Here is a 25,585-nt window from a genome sequence, read left to right on the forward strand (position 1 = left end):
AGGGCACCACAGCCTTTTACCCTCAACATGATACCTGCAAAATCAGTATGAACAGTTTTGCTCTAACAAGCTCAATAAGATTTTCATTCTTGACTTACTAGCTCATCTCTGTTGACCACAATGGTCAGTGGGAAGTGGGAGAAGTCTCAGAGGGTGCTTTCTAATTACCCACATACTGACTTATGAGCACAGGTCTTCTATAAGGCGCTGCTCGAAGTGGTGAGCTACATCAGTAAACAGGACACATAAGATCCACGCTTTTCAAAAGCTTACATTCTAGTGGGGGGGGGGGGGGAGACGACTTATAATGAACAACAAACATATCAGTAAGTTGTATGATATGTTAGAAGGAGAGGTGTGGTGTGAAAAGAGAAAAAGCAGAGTAAGGAAGACCAAGACTGGCAGGGACTGCGGTTTTCGAGAGGATGTTTCAAGGCAGCTTCATCAGTAAGGTGCCATCTGAACTAAAGTTGAAGAAGTGAGAATTGGAGCCCCCAGGAGTCACCCTCCTTGGTGGCTCTGGGCAAGAATCCTTCTAGTCCCCCACAAATACACAAGAGATCTGTCCCAGACGATGGGAAGAATCCGCCCTGAATACCTCTGGAAACTGCTAGAGAACAACACTTCTGTGATGCCCCTCTCTCTGTTAGCAGCAAAGTGGATAAAAACTGGGAAATAACTTAGCAAATATGAAATCACTCTTAGTAATTTTAAACCTTTAAAATCTTACTTAAAATTGCGAGAAATCACAATACACAATGTAGACATTCTGCCATAAACTAGTCCACATATGGTTAACAGCAAAGCTATAAAGTTGGCTATTAATAATTGATCAATAATATGTATTCAATGTAATGTATTGAGGAAATGAAAGAAAATCCTTAACCTTTAGGAAGAAAATGGGGAGCTAATTCGATACACATTACCTTAAGACCTGTCTACGGGAAGTGTCCAATTTCCTGTGCCTGCAGTATAAAGCCTATACTTCTCAGCATGACCCACAGAACCCTCCAGGCCTCAGCCCCACCTACCCAGTGCCTGCCATTCCTAGCCAGCGGCTCCCTCCTGGCCCATGCTGCTCGCAACACCGATGAAACACCTGTTCCTATTTCAAGGCTCACCTCCTGTCCTGATCACCTCTCAGGCTGACGTGGCCACTCCCACTCTCTGGCCCCAGACACACACCTGGCATACAGCTTGTTTATCTGTTATGTATGTTTTCCCCTCAACTAGAATGTCAACCTCCTGAGGACTAGGACCTTGTCCCTTTGTATTGGTATCCCAGGACCTAGCACGGTGTTTGACATATATAGTGGGTTCTTAATTATATGGCCATTATGAATACATATCTGATTTGTTGTCAAATCGGTTTAAAAGAAGATTCTACTGGGGCGCCTGGGTGGCGCAGTCGGTTAAGCGTCCGACTTCAGCCAGGTCACGATCTCGCGGTCCGGGAGTTCGAGCCCCGCATCGGGCTCTGGGCTGATGGCTCAGAGCCTGGAGCCTGTTTCCGATTCTGTGTCTCCCTCTCTCTCTGCCCCTCCCCCGTTCATGCTCTGTCTCTCTCTGTCCCAAAAATAAATAAACGTTGGAAAAAAAAAATGTTTAAAAAAAAAAAATAAAAGAAGATTCTACTTAGGAATACCTGATGCTATGGCCTGGACAGTCAGGAGAACCAGTACCGTTTGTTGAGGAAGTTAACAGAGACCTTGACTGGTAAGTGACCATGATCCCTAATCTTTTCTGCTTCCAAGAAGGGCAGCTCTCAGCAATTGGCAGCTCAGTTGTGGGGCCTTTACTACAAACGACCTGCTGGGCTCAGCTGCTCACTGAATTTTCCTTAGCCAAGAAATCCATCTATTTCTAAACCCTTTCTGTTCCCTTCCTCATTCAGGAACGTACAGCCATTCCTTACAAAAATGTTATTCCTGTCCATTACCTCACCAGAGAAGCTATTAGTCTCTGCAGGATAACAAGGCAGCCTCCCTAAGAGCCAGGCACTTAGAATCACAGGAATTTAGATTTATGAGGCAGGTCCTCAGAGATCAACAGTCCTGCCCGTTCTCTTTTGTTGTTCACAGGACTCAACTGTATTTAATCAAGTACTGTTGAATATAGGCTAGTCCTGAGCCGGGATGAACTGTATATTGGCTGAGCAAATCCTCTTGTAGGTGATGGTCTAGGGGGGATAAATGAGGTGGTTCGGTCAATGAGACAAAAGGAAGTCTGCGAGGGTACTTCCGGGAAGGATGTTTACTTCTTGATGAAAGGAGGGAGACCCATGAGGAGAGCCCTTCCCCATGCCCATCCCTTTCTGCTCTTGATGCTCTTACGGGAGGCTGTGGTGCCTACAGCTGCAGCAACTATCTTATGACCACGCGGGCTGGCCTGGAGACAAAGCAAATGGCAAAGCAGAAGGAAAGAAACCCCAGAACCATCACGGCTATGGCTCCACGTTCTAGTTAAGAGATCATTAAATATCGATTTCTGAAGCTACTGGTAACCTGCAGCCAAAAGCATACGAACTGGAAGGGACTCTTCTCTCTTCTAATCAAAGTTCTCTCGTTTTACAAATGAGGAAACCGATACAAAGTCTGTGAGTGACAAAAGCAATATGAGAACCAAAGAGCAAAGCTAGGTCAGGACTCTCAAGCCTGTGTTCCTTGCACCATATTACACTGCTGTTGTACTTGACGTTTTTTAAAGCAATATTAGACACCGAGTATTCTGTACATGGAGGGATCACGGGGTGGCTTCCCACTAGGGTTCAAAACAAAACTGGAGTTCACAAAGCTGCTGGATGCTGCAAATGTGAAAAACTACCTTTTTTATAAATGTTTATTTTTCAGAGAGAGCGCAAGCAGGGGAGGGGCAGAGAGAGGACTAGAGAGAGAATCCCAAGCAGGCTCTACACCTCCAGCACAGAGCCTTGCGTGGGGCTTGAACGCACAAAACTGTGAAACCATGACCTGAGCCAGAATCAAGAGTCGGACGCTCAACTGACTGAGCCACCCAGACGCCCGTGACAAACTACGTTTATGCTAAATTGGCTTAGATAAGGAGAAGCAGAAGATTCCATCAGGGGAGCAGCTGGTCACCACTTTGTGAACCCCCAAACACAGCCTCTCTTCCCTGTTATTTCATGCAGAGTTCTTTCTTTGTACCAAGCACTCTGCTGTCACTGGAAACATAATCATAGCCCTCGTGGGTTGTAAAGCTAACGAAAGAGACAGAAAGTAAACAAGTAAACACGCAGATGTGTAATTACAAATCAGAATGAGTTTGGCCAAACCAAAATGAATAGGATGCAGATAAGAGAAAAACAGGAAGACTGTGGACATAGGATGTCAGGGACGGCTTCTTAAGCAGAGCTAAAGGTTTCAAAGGAGTATAAAATTGGAAGAGTGGGGAGAAGAGCATTCCGGGCAGAGAGAATGGAATAAGGCTTTCGGACAGGAAAGGATTTCACTTTCCTAAAGAAGCAAAAGGAAATGTGAGTGACCGAAGATCGGGCAGGGCCAGCCACAGGCCATGGGAAGGAAACTCGATTTTGATATTCCAAATGCCTTGGGAAGCTGTTGAAGGCTTTTAAGTGGGAACGGTAGTAACTTATGTTTTATAAAGCTCATGGTATGGAGACTGAGTTTTAGGGAAGCAAGAAGGAAAGAAGGGAAGATGGGTTGCAAGGAGATGAACATCAAGAGAACAGTGGATGTCAGTATCCTGATGAAGACAGTCAGTAGAGAGAGAAGATGGAGGGAAAAGGCAAGATTATTAGGGAGCTACGAACCTGAGGAGGTTGGAGGGTGTGGGTCCAGTGCACATGTGAAGGGACACTTCTCTGCTGTGGCTCAAGTAAGGACAACAGGGATAGCGCAGGAGGGGAGGGCTGGGTGGTCAAAAGGCAGGGGCAGCAGCCCTTTTGAGAGCTGCTGTCCCCTCAGATGCTCGGGAAGAAAATTCACTCCCTAAGGGTGAGGGCATGGCTAGGGCCCTTGAGTGGTCTCGGGAGTGGAAGTGGGAGCTCACTAGAAAAATGTGGCAAAGAGAGTGCGGCAGGGGGCACCTGGGTGGCTCAGTCGGTTGAGCATCTGACTTCAGCTCAGGCCGTGATCTCACAGTTGACGAGTTTGAGCCCCACATCGGGCTCTGTGCTGACAGCTCAGAGCCTGGAGCCTGCTTCAGATCCTGTGTCTCCCTTTCTCGCTGCCCCTCCCCTGCTCATGCTCTGTCTCTGTCTCAAAAATAAATAAACACTGAAACAAATTTTTTTTAAACAAAAAAAAATGTGGCGGGATGGTGGCCACTGTGGCTTTAACAGTGGTTAACCGTGGTACAACAACTGTTGTTGATGAGGTACAGGCTGCATCATGGAATCGGGAGACCAAAGGAGAGCAAGAAAGACTGAGGAGACCAAAGACTTGAGACCAGGGTGCAGGTGGGTGGTACGGTTGGCACGAATAAGGGGAGCAGGGGGGGTGGCAGCAGGGCGGGGAGAGGACAGGGGCAGTGTGTCTGGCCATTGGCAACACCAAAGTTCCATGTCTACCCTGGAAAGGAGAGTGGAGAGAACCAAGAGAAAGAGCTCAAGCCCAAGTCCCCACCTGAGGTCTAGGCGTAAGCAGAAATAGGGGAAACCGTGTCCTTGGGGATGCAGATCTGGGTCAAGGCCAGGTGGCCAAGGGAACGTTCAGAGAAGAGGTCAAAGAAATAGGGGTGCGGTGGTGACCCAGAGAGCACAGTGCTTGGGAAGGCGAGGTGGGACTTTGGGTCTAGTCAGCCAGGGAATGTAGAGAGCATTGTGGGGTTGAAAATTAACAATTAGGGGTGCCTGGGTGGCTCAGTTGGTTAAGTGTCTGACTCTTGGTTTCAGCTCAGGTCATGATTTCACAGTTTGTGACTTCGAGCCCCACCTCGGGCTCTGTGCTGATAGTGCAGAATCTGCTTGGAATTCTCTCTGCCTCTCTCAAAATAAATAAACAAAATATTAAAAAAAAAAAAAAGAAAATTAACTGAATTATTGTTAATTGGCTGGGCTAAATACTTGGCTAAAGCTGACACTGAAGCCACGTCTCCCTTTTCATCTTTAATATGCCAATGGCACTTGAAACTCTAAAGTAGAAAAAAAAAGTTTATTGTTCCTGTCTTTTTAAAAACATTTATTTATTTGAGAGAGAGAGAGAGAGAGAGAGAGAGAGAGAGAGAGAGAGCGCGAGCGTGCGCACAAGTTGGGGAGGGGCAGAGAGAGAGGGAGAAGAGGATCCAAAGTCGGCTCCATGCTGACAGCAGAGAGCCTGACGGGCTCAAACTCACAAACCGTGAGATCAGATGCTTAACCAACTGGGCCACCCAGGCGCCCCATCATTCCCACTTAATCTAAGACAGGTCTTCCTTCCTCACTTCCTCCCAACTGGTAGATAGAATGGGAACATTCTGGCAGCCTTTGAACCACACGAGCCAACGCTAGGTTTTGGAGACTTGTACCTACAGGCCCCCTCCCCCAGCCGTACAGAACCGCAGTAACACGGAGCCTCTGCTGTCTAAGCGCCGCCTCCGCACAGCCCGCCCGACCCATCCCACTCAGACCAGGCCTCCGAGGTCAGGGCTGCTCTCTCTCCTGTTTACAGATGCAGACATTGAGGCTCTGAGAGGTTACGTGATTGGCCTCTGCCCCTGACTGCAGTCGGGACACAAACTCAAACAAATCTGACTCCAATTTTGCCAAAGGGAGTCGTTTTCCTGCTCGGGAACATACAACTCCTCCACAGATCCCAGCTCCCGCCTCCACTGGTCCCTCAGCCACGGGCCCACCATGGGTGCAGCCAGCCGTGGGTCTGCTGCTCACCTTCTCCCCTGCCAGAGCTGCTCGCTGGGTCCAGGGAGCCTCCCCTGTGGAGCCAGCCACGCAGGAATTAAAGACTTGAAGGATGGGGGCCCTGCTACTTTCTTGGGAAGCAGTCCTTAAAAGGCAGCAAAGAGACTTCCTGTATTCTGTTGGAGGACACAGCCAGGCCCACAGGAGCAGCGTGGGCTCCAGAAATGAAAGCAATTTTAGGGCTGGGGCTCCAGTACCTATAATGGCACAACAGTATCCATGAGGCCTGTGCCTGGGCCCAGGTGGGAGATAGAGATGTTGGAGAAAGCAGACAGGTGTCCCTGCACTGGGCAGGAGGCTGGAAGGGATGACCTCCGGGGTCTCTGGCATTCACGAAGGCTGTAGCAGCCTCCTGCCCTGTCTTCTCATCTCCTTCCATCTGGGCCCCCATCCTTTTCCTAAATGCTGGCCTCCTTCCTTGGCCCCACCTCTTGCTTGCAGATTTCATGCTTTGCTCCTAATACACCAGTGGCTCCCAGAACATCCTCCTGTGTGTGTGTGTGTGTGTGTATGTGTATGTCCCCAAAACATTCCTGAAAGGCAGGGGCCAAGTGTTTTCCTGCATCTGCCCCTATGCTGGTCTCTGCTCTGCCACGGAGGGCCCCGAACACAGCAGTAAGGGCCACAGAGCCGGACGTCTGCCCCAAACACAGGAGGTGTAAATAAAAGGCGATGAAGAGATGAATAAAGGAAGCGTAAGCAGCTTTATTATTCCAAACAAGCAGGAACAACTGTATCCCACACAAAAAGGGTGTTCTGGGCAAGTCCACATTCTGGGAAATGCACTGCTGTGCACGAAGCGGTGCTGTGATCCACCCGCTCTCCATAGAAGGGGCTCATTAGCTAAGGAGATTGATAGGAAAACAGTCACATGGGGGGAATCAACAAAGGGAACAGTGTGGACGCTGAGGTTACATAACGAAAGAGGAATCGCCAAGTGCCGCATAACAAGTGCTGGCCTATTTCTGGGGCAGGGTCTCCTCCCTCTCTGGCTCTGCAGCCTTGGCTCAAATCAGGCCACCTTCTTGGTCTCAGAGATCAGAGTGCCCAGCTCTCAGGAGCTCCTAGTTCAGCACATGCCCGAGGGCAGCTGACCCGGGCAGTGGCCCGGGGGCTGTGCAGCATCTGTGCTCTGGCATCAAAAAATGACACTGGGGCAACTGGCTCGCTTAGTCACCGGAACGTGTGGCTCTTGATCTCTGGGTCCTGAGTTCGAGCCCCATGTCGGGTGTAGAGCTTACTTAAAAATAAAAGCTTTAGGGGTGCCTGGGTGGCTTAAGTGTTGGTTAAGTCGGTTAAGTGTCCAACTTCAGCTCAGGTCATAATCTCATGGTTTGTGGGTTTGAGCCCCGTGTTGGGCTCTCTGTTGACAGCTCAGAGCCTGGAGCCTGGAGCCTGGAGCCTGCTTTGGATTGTCTACCTTGCTCTCTGCACCACCCCCCCCCCCTCAGAAATAAACATTAAAAAAAAATGGAGGGGGGTGCCTGGATGGCTCAGCCAGTTAAGTGTCTGACTTAGGCTCAGGTCATGATCTCATGGTTTGTGAGTTCAAGCCCCGTATCAGGCTCTGTGCTGACAGCATGGAGCCTGGAGTCTGCTTAGGATTCTGTGTCTCCCTCTCTCTGTGCCCCTTCCCTGCTTGCCCTGTCTCTCTCAAAATGAAAATAAATATAAAAAAAAAAATTTTTTTTTAATAAAGATCTTTAAAAAAGAAAAAAATGAGGATAAAAGTGTCTGTGGAAACTACCTTCCATGCTGCTGGGACCTTCAGCAGATATAATGTGTTCAGAACACTTTACGAATACAGATCTCTTAAGTGAATGCATATGGAGTTCTGCTGCTGTTTCTTGAATCGTTTCCTGTTTGCTTAGGGACTTTTTTCTTTATATTCTGTTTGGCTCACAAATTGTACTCCTCTGTAAGACAAACATTTCTGCTTTAAAGCGTGTAAATAATCCAGTTTTAGAAAACCTCATATTCTCTAAAGGTGCACACGAGTAATGACAGGACTTCCTGTAAAAACGGGCTTAGGGCAGACCCCTCAAAACCTACACAATTTCCTAACTAGACGACTTAACGCGGATCACCTGGGCAGGCAGTTCAGCGGAGCTAGAGGCTGCCACAATGAATATTAAAACGCAACCCAAAAATCTAATAGAAATTCTGGCGAAACTTTAATGAGAGCGAGGTCAGTAAGTGCCCAGACAATGCAGATGAAAGAGCTGTTGTGAACCGAGGGGCTGTGATGAAGTGGGGCACGGTGGGCAGGGCGGCCAGCCACGCCAGGACCACAGGCTGGGATGTGGCTTTCTGAGGAAGCAGGCCCAGATACAGGCACCGTTTGTTTTTTTATTCCTCCCTGTTCCTGGGAGCCCACAGGGGCTCCTGCGACACAGCAGTCAAATGGAGGGCTTTTTCGTCTTCTGCTGAACCACGAGACTACTCCCCCATCCCAACTCCTTTTTCCTGGAAGAATCCATAGATGAACCAAGGCAGTGTGCCCTGAGCCAGCACGCTTCCCTCTTCACCCGTGACACGTACCGGAGCTCACGCTGCGGGAATTCGCACAGAAGCAGACCAGTGTGGACCGAAGTCCACTGCTGTGCTCCCCGGGCACCTCCGGGTTCCCACGGCACCCCTCCCCAAATACCTCCCACGAAGCCCTGTTTTCTGTCTCCTCCCGCGGAAGCATGCGCAATGGCAAGCCTGTTTCGTTCACTGTTGAATCCAAAACACCAATAATGGGCCTGGCACACAAGTGCTGAATAGAAGCCTGAATTTATAAGAAGAGAACAGAACTCTGGCTTCTTAATCACATATTACGTGTTTTAACACCCACTTGGTAGCTTTAAACAAAACAAGGCACGGGGCGGGGGGAGCATGTGAACAGTCTTGAGCTTCAGCTTCTAGTTCACAAGAGGCCGTCTGTAAAAGAGGGAAATCTTTACGCTGAGTAGTTGCTTCCGTTTTTCAGATTTCTCATGGTAGCAAACTAAAAAGGTTTTTAAAAAGTTGTCATGGATGGAAACATAAAAAAAAAAAAAATTAAAGGGGCACCTGGGTGGCTCAGTCAGTTGAGCGTCTGACTTTAGCTCAGGTCATGATCTCACAGTTCGTGGGTTCGAGCCCCCGTGTCAGACTCTGCGCTAACAGCTCAGAGCCTGGAGACTGCTTCAGATTCTGTCTCCCCCTCCCTCCCCCCACCTCTCTGTCCCTCCCCCACTCGTACTCTGTCTCTATCTCAAAAATAAATAAACATAAAAAATTTCTGTTTTCAAGTTGTCATGGACAGAAAGAGAATTTGAGTAGCACTGTATCTAGCAAAGAAATAGAATACATAGCCAAAAACCTTCCCATAAAGAAAACTTAAGACCCGGATGACTCCACAAATGAATTCTATGAAACATTTGAAGAACAGATAAAACCATTCTTACACAGAAAGAAGAGATGCTACTTGGTTCTGTTTATATGAACTTCAGGTCTGGGAGTGGGAAGAAGGTCTCTCATTTACCATTTACGGAAAATGTATTGAGGGCCATCTGCCTTGTCCCCGTGGTCACCGTCTGGGATGGTCCTGGCTCTAGTGTACAGGGCAGGCTGACAAAAGGACAGTGCCTGCCTACCCAGCAGATAACAGGCTATGGTCACCAGAGCTTACCTTCAGGCTGTGCGCTTCTGATGAGGCTGGGGCCCTCAGCTACGCCGGCTCCTGGCAGGGATGGGGAGGGGATTCTCCTCTACTCTAACAAGTTCAAACGTGTCTGAATCCCAGCGGTGGACCTGACTGGGGCCTGAGCTGAGACCACTGCCACATGGTCAGAAAGGATGCCAGGTGTCCTTCTCAGTCGCCCAAGAACAATGGACGATGAGTATGGGTGGCAGAAAAGAAAGTTTTCCCCACCAGCTTACTATGGCAAGGAGACAGTCCAGAATGGTCTGATAGCGACTCAACCCACTGAGATTAAAAGATGGAGACCAGGACCAGGTCTCCCAGAGTTCATCTTTGAGGCTGTTTTTTGGTGAGTCTCCTATTACGGTTTCACGTATCGGGTGTGACCCAGGGACAGATCATGGTTGCTGGGCTCCAGACTCTGATTTTCAAGTGAAATAAGAGTCCCTAAGAGAAACGGCCCCTGCCTGACACCGAACAAGAGAAGAAAAAAATACCTTGTCTCCTCTCCCATGGCTAGGGTTAAAACACACAGCTTCAGATACAACATCATTTGTCAAAAGCATCGGCCTCTGAATACACAAACCGTCAGAAGACATCAGGAGGCATGTGTTATCGATGTGTCCCATTACCGATGATGTCAACTTGGATCACCTGGTTATCATGGTGTCTGCCAGATTTCTCCACTGTAACTATTTTTCCCTTTGTAATTAGTAGATATCTTGTAATAGATACTCCGAGACTTTAAATATCTTGCTTCTCATCAGACTTTCACCAATGAGTTTTAGCACCTATTGATGATTCTTGCCTGAACGGGTTATTACTATGATTGTTGCCAAATGATGACTTAACTCAAGCATTCCTACTAATTAGGCGGCGTTCTACTGTAAGCAAGAGTTCTTCAACTCATTATTAAAAAAAAAAAGAAAATCTCCTAGTTCTGTTCATTGTGAGGGCCTAGAAAAAATGACGCTCCAGTAGCAATGAGCACATGGACCCATGCCATCCTCCACTGAAAAGGAAACCGGGCTCCTTGGAAAAATGGCTGATCTAAAGGTGGAAAATAAAATGTGAGCTTGAAAAACCTTTCTGTGGCAGGAAGTAAGGAAGTGCTCACAAAATTGATGAGAACGCTTGCAGAAGTGAATTTGAATGGGCTCCCACTGGCCAATTCTGGGCCTCAAAATGAAAAACACAAATGGATGATAACACGTTGAATGAAAATAATATTCCGTAAGTCCATACTGAGATTTTAAAAAAATAATTTAAGGAAGAGCAGAGAAAAGGCAAAACTCTTCTTTATGAAGAATGCCAACCAATAAAGGTGGAAGGAATGAAAAGAAAGAAAATTACCATTTTACATGGTAATAACGTACTCAGGCAAGAATCCTCAATGAACCCGGGCTATGAAAACAAACCCTTACAGTGACAAGCCCCGGCAGACCAAGCTGTAACCCAGTGATGAGATCTAGCAACCCAGTAATGGGACACACTGAGATCGCTTGCCCTCTCGTGTGATGGGCTGAGACAGACATAACGTTAAGAGAGCTGGGCCCTTATCCTAAAGCACTGGGAATATTACATAAACAAAAGGAGGTGCCATCAGGTTTTCATTTTAGAAAGACTGCTGTTATATGAAGAATGGGCTAAAAGGGTGAGCACGGATGCAGAGAGACCAGACAGGATTTTCCTGGAACAGGGTAGAAGTAGAGACAAGACCAAAGAGAAGTGATTGGGGACTGATTTCAGAAGTGTAAATGACAGGACCTGTTCTTTTTAAATTTTTTTTTTAATGTTTATTTTTGAGAGAGAGAGAGAGAGAGAGAGAGAGAGAGAGAGAGAGCGAGCGAGCGAGCGGGGGAGGGGCAGAGAGGAAGGGAGACACAGAATTCAGAGCAGGCTCCAGGCTCTGAGCTGTCAGCACACAGTCCAACGCAGGGCTTGAACCCATGAGCTGCAAGATCATGACCTGAGCCGAAGGGGGACACTTAACCAACTGGGCCACCCAGGTGCCCTGACAAGACCTGTTCTTTAATGTCTTTCAATAAAGCTTTATAATTCTCTACGTTAGAAAAAATAAAGCAGTTGAGGTCTATCCCAAGGGGATTTATTCTGCAGACCTACATCACTGGAAATGCCTCTAGAGCGTACATGTGGTTTCCTTTATTCACAGAACTGTGTGTTAGATCTGAGGGAAAGAACTCCAGGACCTCGATCATCTAAAATTATGAAAGATCTAACAGCACATTTTAAAAAATGTTTTTATTTTTTTTAATTTTTGAGAGAGACATAGTGTGAGCGCAGGAGGGGCAAAGAAAGAGGGAGACACAGAATCTGAAGTAGGCTCCAGGCTCTGAGCTGTCGGCACAGAGCCCGATGTGGGGCTCGAACTCACAAACCGCGAGATCATGACCTGAACCAAAGTCAGATGTTTAACTGACTGAGCCACCCAGGCACCCCCTACCAGTCACATTTTTTTTTTTTTAACGTTTATTTATTTTTGGGACAGAGAGAGACAGAGCATGAACGGGGGAGGGGCAGAGAGAGAGGGAGACACAGAACCAGAAACAGGCTCCAGGCTCTGAGCCATCAGCCCAGAGCCCGACACGGGGCTCGAACTCACGGACTGCGAGATCGTGACCTGGCTGAAGTCGGACGCTTAACCGACTGCGCCACCCAGGCGCCCCCACATTTTTGAAATCTCAGGTATTGGCATGTACCAACAATCTGTACAGCTCGAGGGCATGACAGTGTAGGGGTGAATAGGATTGGAAATTATTCGTGTTTAGAGGGTGTTTGCAATTGAGAACCAGACAGATCCATCTACTCTGAACCTACATGTGACCCTAAAGAAAGTGGATCCCAAAGATTACAGGAGGGGAAGTTGTGAATGATGTCCGTATTCAAATGGAGATCAAAGAAGCCCAAGCCAAGAATTATGGACTGACAGGGACAGCTGTGGATTGAACAAAAGTTCATTCTAAAAGGGCTATTTTGAAGGTTAGAATTCTGACTTTGGAGGAACTAAGGTGATTGGCAGTGGAAGGAATCACATATAAAATCCCTTAAGTAAAAATTAATTGACTTAAACTTTTTTAATTAAAAAAAAAAAAAACAAAAAAACAGCAGGTTTGGCAGTGGTATTGAAATTAGCATTGGAAATCAAGACGTCATATACAAAAAGCTGCTCCCGGAAGTTTGTGGGTGGTAGGACCCGAGCAAAACAGGCAGTAAACCAAAGAAGGTGAGGCTCAGAGAGGGAAAAGAAGCCTGAATACGTTTAGTGGACGGAAGGAGGCTGCAGACCAAGAGGCTGCCATGCACGAGGCTGGGAGTAAGAACATTGCTGGGCTCCCAGGAAGCAGGCAGACGTGTGTCCAGAGCCAGGTGGAAGGACCACCCAGCCCAGACTCTCCAAGCTCCACACTCAACCACCTACTGTTATTGCTCAACTTGCAGGCACCTTAACCATAACCCATGCAACGCCTTCCCGAAGCCCCCATGTTTGGGGGGACGGTGCCACCTGGCTGCCCAGGAATCTCGGGAGTCACCTTGGACTCCTCCCACTTCCCTCATGCCTAACATCCAACCAAGTCAGCAAGTCCTCTTAAGCCTGTCCCCAGAGACCCCAGCCTCTAGTCACAACACCTCACTCAACTTGTGGTGTCAATACAGACACAATGGGCAATCACACAGGCTGACTGCTTATTTCACACCCTAAGTCCCACCCTGCCTGGCCCTGACGAGCCACGTCTTTGGTCCTTGTTCGCTGACTGTGGTCCCAGGGCCCATATTTGGTTCTTAGGGTTCTTTCCTGTCCTCGTCTCTGGGCTGTGTAGCTTCACCTATGGCCCCTCTGCCCCGAACTCTGTCAGACCCTTTGGCTGGCATCAGACATCAACCTCCCCCAGTGCAGACATTCAGAGTTTACGCATATCGGGGCGCCTGGGTGGCTCAGTCGGTTGGGCATCCAACTTCGGCTCAGGTCATGATCTCGAGGTCTGTGAGTTCGAGCCCCGCGTCGGGCTCTGTGCTGACTGCTCAGAGCCTGGAGCCTGTTTCAGATTCTGTGTCTCCCTCTCTCTCCGACCCTCCCCCGTTCATGCTCTATGTCTCAAAAAAAATAAATAAATAAACGTTTAAAAAAAAACAGAGTTTACGCATATCAAATATCTTGACTCTGCCTCCAACAACATGGCCTCATGGCCCTGGCCATGCTTTCTTCCTTCACACCTTGATGACAACTGGCAACTCTATGTACTCTTGACCCCTCCTGCCCTTCCCCCTTGCTGTCCGCCACAGTGCCTGTTTTATAATGCAAACCTGACCATGTCAAACTCCTGATTAAAATCCTACATTGGCTCTCCAGGTCCCACTTAATTGTCACTTCTCAGAAAATCCCACTTAAATGACAGTAGAGAAGTACAAAAGGAAATAAATTCATAACCTAAAATTCCTAAAAATGGAAGCAGAGGGGAACATCAGCAAACCAGAGATTTTGAGGAGTTTCTAGAAACCAGAAGGCAGATAGGTCGTCAGGATGGGGTATGCATAGCCCTACATCAGAAAGAGAGATGGCCAATAAAAAAGTAAAAATAAATTTTAAAAATGTTTAAAAAATGGGATGCCTGGGTGGCTCAGTCGGTTAAGCGTCCAACGTCGGCTGAGGTCATGATCTCACAGTTCATGGGTTCGAGCCCAGCATCAGGCTCTGTGCTAACAGCTCAGAGCCTGGAGCCTGTTTCGGATTCTGTGTCTCCCTCACTCTCTATCCCTTCCCCACTCATGCTGTCTCTGCCTCAAAAATAAATTAAAAAAAAAATAATAATAATAATAAATGTTTTTAAAAAAGCAGGGGCAGGGCGCCTGGGTGGCTCAGTCAGTTAAGCGTCCGACTTCAGCTCAGGTCATGATCTCACAGTTTGTGGGTTCGAGCCCCACGGTGGGCTGACAGCTCAGAGCCTGGAGCTTCCGATTCTGTGTCTCCCTCCCTCTCTGCCCCTCCCCTGCTCGCTCACTCTCTCTCAAAAATAAATAAACATTAAAACATTTTTTAAAAGAAAAGAAAAAGAAACAGAGATGGCCAGGGGAGAAGCTCCAGGCCAGCAGAGAGCAGGGGCCAGAAGGGGCTTTAAAGACAAGCAGGAATCAAGGGGAAGACTGCCTGTGGACCAGCTGTGGGCTGCCTCACTGGCCCTACTGTTGTCCCCTATCTCCCATGGAGCACTGACCCCTCACTCTCCACTCTCTCCCCAAACTGCAGCTTGAGACCTTGTGATGGAGGAGGGGATGGGAGGAAGTTTCAATTATATACACTTTGTGAACTTGTCTGAACCTCATGGATCCAAAAGAGGTTTTTTTCAAAACCGACTCAAAAAGTTTTCACCTCAAAAGTAAAAATATGAATGCTAAAATAAAATTAAAAAATAGGGTAACTAGGGAGGAAAAGTCAAAGAATTCTTCCAGAGGAGAATAAAAAGTTAAACTATTGGAAAGTCATATCTAAGAGAACTTTTAAGAGACAAAGATCAGTCAAGGAGAAAAAGTCTCCATGCATCAGTTAAGAATCCCAGAAGGAGGGACGCCTGGGTGGCTCAGTTGGTTACGCGTCTGACTCTTGATTTCAGCTCAGGTCGTGATCTCATGGTTCGTGGGATTCTCTGTCTCCCTCTCTCTCTGCCCATTCCCCACACATACACTCTATGTCTCAAAATAAATAAAAAACTGAAAGAAAGAAAAAAAAGAATCCCAGAAGAACAGAGAAAAGGGAGATAAGAAAAGGATCAAAAAAATATTCTTTATCAGAATCTTAGAACTAAAGACAGACCTAAGTCTTCAGATTGGGAAGGTTCACCAGGAAGTTTCACCCCCAGTGAAGGAGAAAAACTGAAGGTCAGTATTCAGACCCAGCCTCCAGAACACCAAGCAAAGGCAAGTGGTCCCAATGGCTTCCAGAGAGGAAGTACAGGTTACAAATAGGAATCACCACACATGAGACTTCTTGGGCACCGCTGGGCGTTGCAGCAATGCCTTTACACTTCTGAACGGCATCCAGTCACACTACCTGTGACACGTGAGAAATAAAAACACCATTGGCATAGAAGACCCCAGAACGTTTATCTCCCATGTCCGGAAAAAGTCACCTACGGGTATGTATACAGACAAACAAACATGGAATCCCAGAAAGAGGGAAGAAAACATGGAACGTGGGGAACGGCAGAACAACTCCCAGAGTACAGGAAGACGCCACAGGACCATCGTATGGCACGCCGAGAGGGCCCGTTAGGTCAGCCAGCAATGGGGATGATGAAGAAGTCGGATCATCCTAAGGATCTGGGAAGCCACGTTCTTCCTGGAACTTTCTCTTAATTTCCGGGTGGGTAACTCACCATCTAAACATGAAGCCAACTACAGTGGGGGGTAGTTTTGAGCAGCAGATAGCATCTAAAAAATAGAATTCATCTGACCTGGCCACTGGCACCGCGTCCTGGGGACGCAGAGTTTAGTGATGGGAGTGCATGCCCTAGTCCAATCGTTCTGTTCTGCTCTGCTCTGGGGTGGAATAAATCCACAAGTCAGACATTCGAAATGCCGTTCATCGGTTTCCAGTTTTCAGAAACTCTCCGCAGGGTTCAGGAAACGTTATCACAGTTACGGAATAAAATGCAAATGGCATTAACCTCGATAATGTAAAAGTACTCCTATAATCTGAATGTGTCCAATGTAGCATTCTTGTAGGAAAAGGCACAAGAAACAGCGGTTACCGCTGATGGGCAATTTGGGAAACCACAGATCAGAGATGGAAACTGACTTTCCACAGTTTGTCATTTTGTAAAACACTTGGTTTCTTCACAACAGCATGAATTAACCTTTTCGAAAGTAAAACCTCCACTGGGTAGGCAGGGTGTTGAAAGCCAGTGGGAGGCGGAGAGACATGGGGGCGCGGGGGCCTGCTGGTGGTTTACTTTTCCTCGTGTTTCTTGACAATTAACAGATCTTGCCTACAACTGATGGAATTAGAAATCGGGGCTGAAATATGATCCCCAGAAAAATATCCACATGTAACAAAAAACTGGGAGGACCAGGGTGGGAAAGAGGGCGTGTGGCCCTCCCGTGACCTGGGAGAGAGTCAACAGATTCTATTTAAAGATGGCAGCACAGACCCAGGTGTCACCCAGAGGGTAGTGACCCTTGGAAGAGACGCCAACAGAAATGGTCTGGTGAGGGCCGAGGGAGGGGAGACTTTTTTTTTTTTTTTTTAATTTTTTTTTTCAACGTTTATTTATTTTTGGGACAGAGAGAGACAGAGCATGAACGGGGGAGGGGCAGAGAGAGAGGGAGACACAGAATCGGAAACAGCCTCCAGGCTCTGAGCCATCAGCCCAGAGCCCGACGCGGGGCTCGAACTCACGGACCGTGAGATCGTGACCTGGCTGAAGTCGGACGCCCAACCGACTGCACCACCCAGGCGCCCCAAAGGGGGGAGACTTTTGCACGTGGCTCCAGCTCAGCTCAAAATTCTCTTCCTCCCACTCACCCCCATACAAAACCCCAGCTTCAGCCCTCGAGGAAAAGCACTCCCCCTCCTTCGGCCCAGGACATGTTAGAGGGCCACCACGGAGCCTCTCAACTTGAATTCTTTCAACGAAGGCACATTTGCTACCAGCCATCAAGTTCTGGCTGCCCAAGGCAGCGTCTCATCAGCTTGTCGGCCTCAGAGATCAAGAGCACAACCTGTTGATGCCCTTGGGGAGAGTAACGATGTCCGGAGCCCAAGTCCTGAAGGGTCAGTAAGGAACTCGAGCATTAGGAAAGGCCAGGCCTCCGTTTCACCATCTGAGGAGAAAGGAGGCAGGCAGGAGATCCTCTACAGGTCCTCGCCACCGTCAGTTCTGTGCCGTTTCACGCACGAGGGCCAACGTACGGCTTTCTTCTCCCTCATTCAGCCACATACTGCCTAGCTACAATCTTCTTTGTCCTGCACAACGTCTACAGAGTCCCAGTCACAAGTTGCTGGTGTCCCCATCCACCCACTGCTAGAAGGGACCCCTCGCCTGTTCTTGGACGACCATGGTACTTTCCCTTCAGCTGCTCGCATGCTGGCTTAAGGGCTCCCAGAAAGACACAGTACACCGTTGTGGCAGCCGTGTGACCCTGGGCTGATCATAACCCTCTGAGCCTTGATTTCCTCATCTGTGAAGCGAGGAAAGTAACAGAGTTTGCCCCCCTAAGAGTTGTAAGGGTTAGAGGAGATCAGGCACGTGTAGGGCCAGATGTGCAGAAAAGCCTTCTGAGTGGCTGCTGTCCACAATATTAAAAATTCTGATGTCTGGAGTAGCTGAGGACCTATGTCCTCGTGTCTGTCCCTGTAGCATATGTATGTCCATGCTGTGCTCACAAGCAGACAGAACAAAAGAGCGTGTGATGTGGAGACTGGGTCCTGCGAGTGAGTGCGTGGCGGGGAGGGCCCGAGAGGCTGGAGACCCCATGCGCGAAGTCACAGAGGAAGGAGCACAGATTGCCTGTCCTATGAAAATGTCGGTAACCTCTGTCCCTTTGCACGCACTCATTCGCCATATGATCAAAGAAGCAAACCACCCCTGCTTTTCGGAATTCCATGGAAATGCTGCTAAAACACTAAGTCGGGGCCATGTCCCTTCCAGACACACACAGAGTGGCGCAGGCTGTGGCCTGATCTGCACGGGAGCTCCGGGCCATGGCTGGCCTCAGATGGCCAGGTGGACCCTCCTTCCCCGACCCTTCAGGTGCTCTTGCCCACAATCCTGAGTCCTCAGAGGCTGCCCTGTGGCTCCCAGATGCTCCTGGATGCTACCCCCAGTGAGGGGACAGGACCTCCAGGTACCTCACCTCCAGACTGGATCACCCTGGTTCTGAGACAGCTCTTGTGGGCCTTACTGACCAGACCAGACCAGACGCTTGTGCCGGCAAGGAACTAACCCACCCAGGAACGAGCCCTGGGCCAGGCTGGAACTTCCCACTAGTACTTCTGGACATGACTCCAGCAACTGTCGCATCTGCTGCTGGTTTAATGTGCTGGCTCAGGGCTGAGGAGTGTCACTCACGGGGGGGGGGGGGGGGGGGGGGCGGGGGTTATAACAGCAGAGGGGCACCCAAGTCCTAGGTGACTTTCTGCCAGTTCTGAGAGCCACGCTCCCTTGTGTGGGTAACAGGATGGCCGTAGGACTGACTCAAACCTGCTGTCCCCTGGCCGGCCCTCACCCACAGCACCTGCTGGTTCTTCAAAGGCCACTCCTCCCCGTTCTCCCTCAGGCCTGTGACAGCCTGTCAGAAGATGGTGTCCCCCCCTTCCTTCATTAAAACTTCTGGACCATCTTTTTTCTGACATCCTTTTACCAGAGAGCTCTGCCCCTTGCCTGCATCGGCCATCTCAGACTGTCCCCCCGCCCAACACTGTGCCAGCGTCCCCCAGCACAAGCTCTTCACCCAGTGACTCACACAGTCCCCCAAAATATGGGTGCCTACCCCATGCCAGGCAGCATGCCAGGGCTGGGGGCGGGAATTCAAGAACAAGCCCCTCCCAGGGGTCACAGAGCTCCTGCTTGGGGCAGAAAGGGACTACAACTCACGACCAAGGAAAGATGTACTTTAGGGAGAGTCAGTGATAGACAAGCTCAGGGGCCAGGTGAAGCCTCTGCAGGCGAGGAGGCGAGAGGCAGCACAAAGACCAGCTGGGGAAAGAGCCCGGCCCAGCGGGGCTGTGTGGGTGAGGCGGGAAGGGGTGAGAGGCGGGTGGGCAGAAGCCAGTTAGCACAGGATCCTGAGGCCCGGGTTAAGCAGGGGACTTATGGGATCCGATGTGAGGCTCAAACCCTCCTCTCTGGCAGCATTCTGGAGAACGGCAGTGGGGGGGCCGGGTGGACTCCACGCCCCCTGCCCCCCCCCCCGCGGAGCTGACCCGGAGCTACTGAGAGCACATGTACGATGGGGCCCAGAAGTGACCTTTAGGTTCGACCAGAATGGAGGCACCGCAGGGCGACACAGGGGAGGCAGTGGGAGGATGGCTCATGGGAGCAGCTTACTGCGGAGGGCCACACAGGCCTGCACAGATGTGGCCCCTCACAGCTCTAGGGGCCGGAAGCCCCGCCCAAGGCTCTAGGGCACAATCCGCCCCACTCCCAGCTCCTGGTGGCTGTCCCCCCACCCCCACCCCGCATCTCTGCCTCCATCTTCACGCGGCCTCCTCCTCCTCCTTCTCTGTGTGTCTAGTTCCAAGGATGTGATGGCATCTAGGGGCCACCAGATAGCTAATCCAGGATAAACTCTTCCTCCCAAGATCCGTGTAAGGGAACATTCATTGCTTTCCCACATCAGGTGATATTCACAGGTTCCAGGGATTAGAACATGGACGTCATTCGGGGGAGCCACCATGCAACCCACTACAATGGGGATGGTCTGGAAGAGAAAGAGGACACTGATGTACAAGACAGAGGACTTCCCAAGGAGTGTCCTTGGGATGGCCGGAGGGATGCGACCCAGACCTGAAAATCTTTCCTAGCTTTACTTCAAAACAGCACTAAAGATGAATTTTATCATATGGGATTTGTACAATGTTAAAAAGAAAAGGGGCAGGGCGCCTGGTTGGCTGAGTTGGTTAAGTGTCTGCCTTTGGCTCAGGTCATGATCTCACAGTTTGTGGATTTGAGCCCCGCGTCGGGCTCTGTGCTGACAGCTCAGGGCCTGGAGCCTGTTTCGGATTCTGTGTCTCCCTCGCTCTCTGCCCCTCCCCTGCTCATGCTCTGTCTCTCTCTCAAAAATGAATAAACGTTAAAAAAAATTATAAAAAAGAAAAAAAGGGGGGGGCATCTGGGTGGCTCAGTCAGTTAAGCATCCAACTCTTGATTTCAGCTCAGGTCATGATCTCACAGATCATGAGTTTGAGCCCCGAGACAGCACAGAGCCTGCTTGAGATTCTCTCTCTCTGCCCCTCTTCTGCTCGCTTGTTCTCTCAAAATAAACTTTAAAAAAAAGAAAAAGAAAAAAATTTTTGTAAGAACACTCCAAAACCCCTGCCAACCCCTACCCTACAGCTAAGGGAGCCTCAGTGGAGGACACATGTCACCCCAGGCAGTCTTGCTAAGATGTCAGTCCCCACCTCACAGACCGGCCATGTTGGAACAAGAACTTTAAAGCCTCCATGTAGCAAAGGGAACAGGGAGGGTGACAGGGTCAGGGTCCATGGACAGAACAGACAGACACACCCTCTTCCATTCAGAGGACCAATCCAGCCAACAAAACACTCCCCGGAAAACACCCTCCTTCAGCTGCACTGGGGAAACAGCTGGCCTTCAGCCGATTGGAGACTCAACACCACCGGACACTGAGTCCAGGAGCAAGGCAGGGCACGCCCCCAGACAGAGGCGAGTCACACAGTCACCCTGCCACACAGCTCAACTGGGGGTGTGGCACGAAGGGGAACCGGATTAGATTAGGGGGGAGGAAGTACTCCTGCCAGGTGAAGTGGACTGAGGGTGAAGTGAGGGGGGTGGGGAGCAGCTGTGGGCAGACACGGCCCCTCCCCTCCCCCTCGGCATGCCCCCACCTCCACCCTCCCATGCCCCCCACCCCCATCCCCCATTCCTCCCCACCCCCATCCCTGAAGGCTCCCACCTCCCCCTCCTCCCCCCTTCACCCCACCCCGACAGGCTCCCACCTCCTCCCTCCTCCCCTTCCCCCCAGGCACGCCCCCACCCCCAGCAGCAAGGGAGCCTCCACTCCCAGCTCTGCTGCGTGTGCTGCCCCCCAACTCTGCACCGGTGTAGGGGGGACCCTCTGCCAGGGCCAGCCTCAGAACTGCGTGGACCTGAACTAGATTCTGTTTGTAGACACCCCTCACTCTGAAGACCAGGGACAGTGCCTGGTGTGAGCAGACACTCCTCCTTTTCAAGTTCAGCCAAAGTTGTCATTTCTGTGCCTGGCATCACCTTGGGGCTCCCCTTTCTCTCTGCACTGTGATCTCCCCAATGTTACTAAACGCCTTGGCAACCGGGCGGCAGGTGGGGGCTACGGTCTCCGCAGCCTTGAGCTGCGCTTACAGCCGACCACTCTGGCCTCACACTCAGAGCCGTGGGGCACGGATGCCTTTGGAGCCCCCCTTCCCCACCCGTGAACTGGTCCAAGGACTTGCCAGTTCCTCAGTTAAAGATACCGATAACTGGAATCCCCCCGCCATGCCCCACCCCACAGATTCTGACTCAGGAGGATCCGGGAGGGCCCTGTAATCTGCATCTCAGCCTGCTGGGGGTGGGGTGTCATACTCCCCAGAAGCAGGAAGCGCTCACAGCTGAGGGAAGAAGACTGACCGGCCCGGGCAACAGCCCTCAGGAGCACTCAGGAGCCCTGAGAACCCGCAGCCTCTTCAGCCCTTGAGGTGGGGGGTCGGTGCCAGGGACAGGTGCCCTTCCCGGGGCTGGGAGTTAGGGCTGCGGGCACACACCTCTTCCAGACCTCTGAACTCCCGCGGGCAGGCAAAGGCATGAGCCCTTGCACCTCTCCACTGACCATTCTTCCCGTCCTTCTCCTACATCTCACCCTCCTTCCTTTGGCAAATGCAAAGAAGTTAGGGGCTTGTGATTCACATTTCTTTCCCCTTAACACACCCACACCCATTTTTTTTCTAAGACCCCACCCAACACCAGGACAAGAAGTAACAGATTGAAACTCCTATGGGGCTTCCGGCTCCATGGGGCAGAGGGGATCCTTCCAGTACCTCCCGGTGAGCTGGGGGCTTGTGACTGCCTGCTGGACACAAACAATCCCAAAGGCCATCAAGTAACCAACATGAAGACCAAGAGGCAGAAAGGTGACTCCTAAGAGACTATGCCATGCGGCCCCAAGTCCTGGAAATCCCTGGGCTCTTTCACACCTGATGGGATGCATGAGGCCCCCTGGTCAGATGCCAAGGGCAGCAGTACATGGAAAGGCCCAGACATGCAGATTGGGCTCACAGCCCGGCCAAGCAGGAGCTTCCTGTTCCCAGGAGCACAACCAGGGACCCAGGACACAACCCACAACAGGCAGGCTCAACATGTCTGCCTGCTAAAGAGGCTTCTAGGAACATTCTCCTGGTCAATTCCTTCAAACACATATCCCTTACAACCACCAATTTACTGCAGGCAGGATCTGCTTCCAGAAACAGCACTCCGCTTTCTGCCCACATCCCAAACACTGACACCACACACAACCCTGCAAGGCAGCCTGAGGGCACAGTGGGAATATGGTGCCAACTCTGAGTTCAAGTCCTGGCTCGGACACTCATTCCAGACGCACCATCCTGAGCAAGACTCTCATCTCCCAGGGGCACCATCCCCTCATCTACAAGAGGCAGGTACCTACCCTCTGGAATCACTGCAAGAATGGAAGGATAAAGGTTTAATATCAACTGCCTCAATAAATTCCTTCCCTTCCCGCCTACTCCTGTGACTCAGTTTCCTTTCTCAGCTCCAACCCAAAGAGATCCCAAGCTCACCTAACGCAGAAATGCCTAAGAGGCCCGGGCACAGAAGACAGAAAATAATTTTAATAAGCCCTAAGGTTCCCTGATACTCTTGCCCTCAAGTGCTCACCTTTTTAATTTTTTATTAAAAAAATTTTTAACATCTATTTCTTTGTGAGAGACAGGAGACAGAGCGTGAGCGAGGGAGGGGCAGAGAGAGAGGAGGGACACAGAATCTGAAGCAGGCTCCAGGCTCCGAGCTGTCAGCAGAGCTGGACGTGGACTAGGACCGGGAGATCATGACCTGAGCCGAAGTCGGATGCTTAACCACTGAGCCACCCAGGTGCCCCTCAGATGCTCAGCTTTGAACCTGATCATCAGCTACACCTGGGGCTTCATCCCCTGAACCCTACATTTTCTCACTGGGTGAAAGAGACCACCCTTAAGTTTTCCAGTTTTCCGAAATCCAGGTGGCACTTCCCCGCCCTGCTGGGACAGGGCAGTGGAGGGCAAACAAGGTTACACAAGGGGCATGCAGCTCTCAGGCTGTTCGTGCTGGTCAACGGGGCAGCACTTTGACTTTTAAAGTGTACGGAGGTGATTTGAGTCCCCATTTAGCATGCAGGCACAGATGCTCCTAGTGTTCCCTAGAGTTAATTGGGTCCTTCCCCAACCGCACCCCACCCCCCACCCGCGTTTTGTGGCAGGTACATTCAGAACTTGGGTCTCGAGTCGTGTCCATTCTGACAATGCAAAGCCCCAGTGTTCAGAGCTGTCCCCTGGAACCGCCAGAGCCTCCCGGACCTCCAGCACGCACAGGGTCGTGTCTGCCCGCTGCTCTGGACTGCAGATGAGGGGTGGAAGGAAACAGTCTGGGGGCCCCCGCTCTGGGTCGGCAGCGGGTGACGAGTGAGAGGAAACAGTTATCGCCACAGAGGAGGAGATACGATCACCAAACCTCATGCGCCCGTGCCCCACCAGCCCGCTGGGGTGGCGCTTTCCCCGGAGTTTCCACCGCGGGCCGGCGACCGGGGACCACACTCCCCAGAACTCCTAGCGCTGTCCCTACGCGGGTCCCCCTAAAAACACGTGCGCATCCAGGGGCGCAGCGGCCTCCAGGGTCCTGTCTCAGGCACCAAGAGGGTCTGGGCAGCCCGGCGCACGTGTCCCTCTAGGCTGGGAACCCGAAGTCGGAGCGCCCCGCCGCGATTCGGCCAGCAACCTGGGCCTGGAGCGGGCAGTGCTTTCCGGGACTCCGACGGGGCCCCGGGGTCGGGGACGCCGCGCGCCTCACCTGAGCGGTACGCGGATGGCCAGGTACCTGTCGACGGCCACGGCCAAGAGGCTGAAGATGGAGCTCTGCGTGAGCACGAGCACGAAGCATGCGAGGAAGAGGCAGCTGTGGAAGTCGGTGCAGAAGCCCAGGCTGATGGTGATGGCAAACGGGATGGCAAACAGCCCCACGGCCACGTCGGCCGCCGCCAGGGACACCAGGAAGTAGTTGGTGGGCGTCTGCAGCGCGCTCGACGTGCCCACCGCGACGCACACCAGCACATTGCCCGCCACTGACAGCGCGGCGATGGCCAGCTCCAGCGCCACATACAGCGCGTCCTGCGTCTCCAGCGGCATGGCCGGGCCAACCCGGCCCCGACGTCGCCTACCCGGGCCGCGCTAGGCGCGGGGCAGCCGCGTGGGCGCCGCCGGGCACCGCCGGAGCGCCCGCACCGCGCGTCCGCCAGCCGCTTCTGACCCGCCAGGCTCGCGCGCTCGGGACCCGGGCTCCGGGGGCGGGACCGCGGGGAGGCGGCGACGCCCATTGGCCGGGGCGCCCGCCCGTCTCGGACCCCCGGCGGAGCACCGCCCCTTCTCCCGAGCCCAAGTCTGCGCCCGCGCGGGGCCACGAGGGTCTCGGCAGCACGCGGCCGGGAGCCAGCGATGGATCCCGAGGCGTCGTGCGGTGGCGCTATCTGGCAAAGTCAAGTTCCCCAACTTTCTCTAAGGCTCCAAATCTGTGGGTGTGTCCCGGGCGGTCTCACTGTCTGCCAAGCGGCGCGGCGCGGCGCACGCAGAGCCCGGGCCGCCTCAGAGACAAGGCCCGGACTCTGCGGGCGGGGCGCCAGCCACGACCCCCGCCCCGCACCCCTCCCCCCCAGCCACTCCGCGGTCGGGCGCGGCGAGTTGAGGATCTGAAGCCCTTGGGGAGCTCTCCCACCCGAAACCCTGGGCACCCCACTGGTCAGGCAGGGCTCGCCTTGCAAACTGGACGAGATGCCGCAGGAGGGGACGAGGAGCCTGAACTCGCAGACCTCCTTAGGCCATACGTTCCCACCTGACCTGTCCCTTCGGGCCGCGCCACCCCGACGGCAAGGATCGCTCTGGGACGCTGAGGCTCTGCGGCACCCCTACCCCATGCACCCAGCGCGCCTGGCTCCCTGGCCTCACCTGCTCTTCTGTCCTCCCGGCCACTGCCCAGGCGTCTCCAGCTCTGCCTTCTACCTCCTCTCCAGGTAACTTCGCTTCCTCGTCCACCCTGCACCCCCCCCCTTCCCCCCACCAGAGGCCAATG

At 51.6% G+C, this 25,585-nt stretch overlaps 1 protein-coding gene and 1 non-coding gene across 2 annotated transcripts in view; one reads left to right on the plus strand and one right to left on the minus strand.

Moving 5' to 3' along the window:
- Nucleotides 1–24,756, minus strand: part of ADORA2B (adenosine A2b receptor) — a 26,313-nt gene extending 1,557 nt beyond the window's left edge. Inside the window, exon 1 of the mRNA XM_023244088.2 lies at nucleotides 24,314–24,756. Within this exon, the coding sequence (XP_023099856.1) occupies nucleotides 24,314–24,648 (335 nt within the window). The 5' untranslated portion in view covers nucleotides 24,649–24,756. The remainder of the gene's footprint in view (nucleotides 1–24,313) is intronic.
- Nucleotides 11,630–11,759, plus strand: LOC111557916. The gene has a single exon (XR_002738325.2). It is a non-coding gene; the product is annotated as a small nucleolar RNA SNORA18 (small nucleolar RNA).
- Nucleotides 24,757–25,585: the final 829 nt, after the last annotated feature.

This window comes from Felis catus, chromosome E1 (assembly GCF_018350175.1).
Source record: "Felis catus isolate Fca126 chromosome E1, F.catus_Fca126_mat1.0, whole genome shotgun sequence".
Lineage (NCBI taxonomy): Eukaryota > Metazoa > Chordata > Mammalia > Carnivora > Felidae > Felis > Felis catus.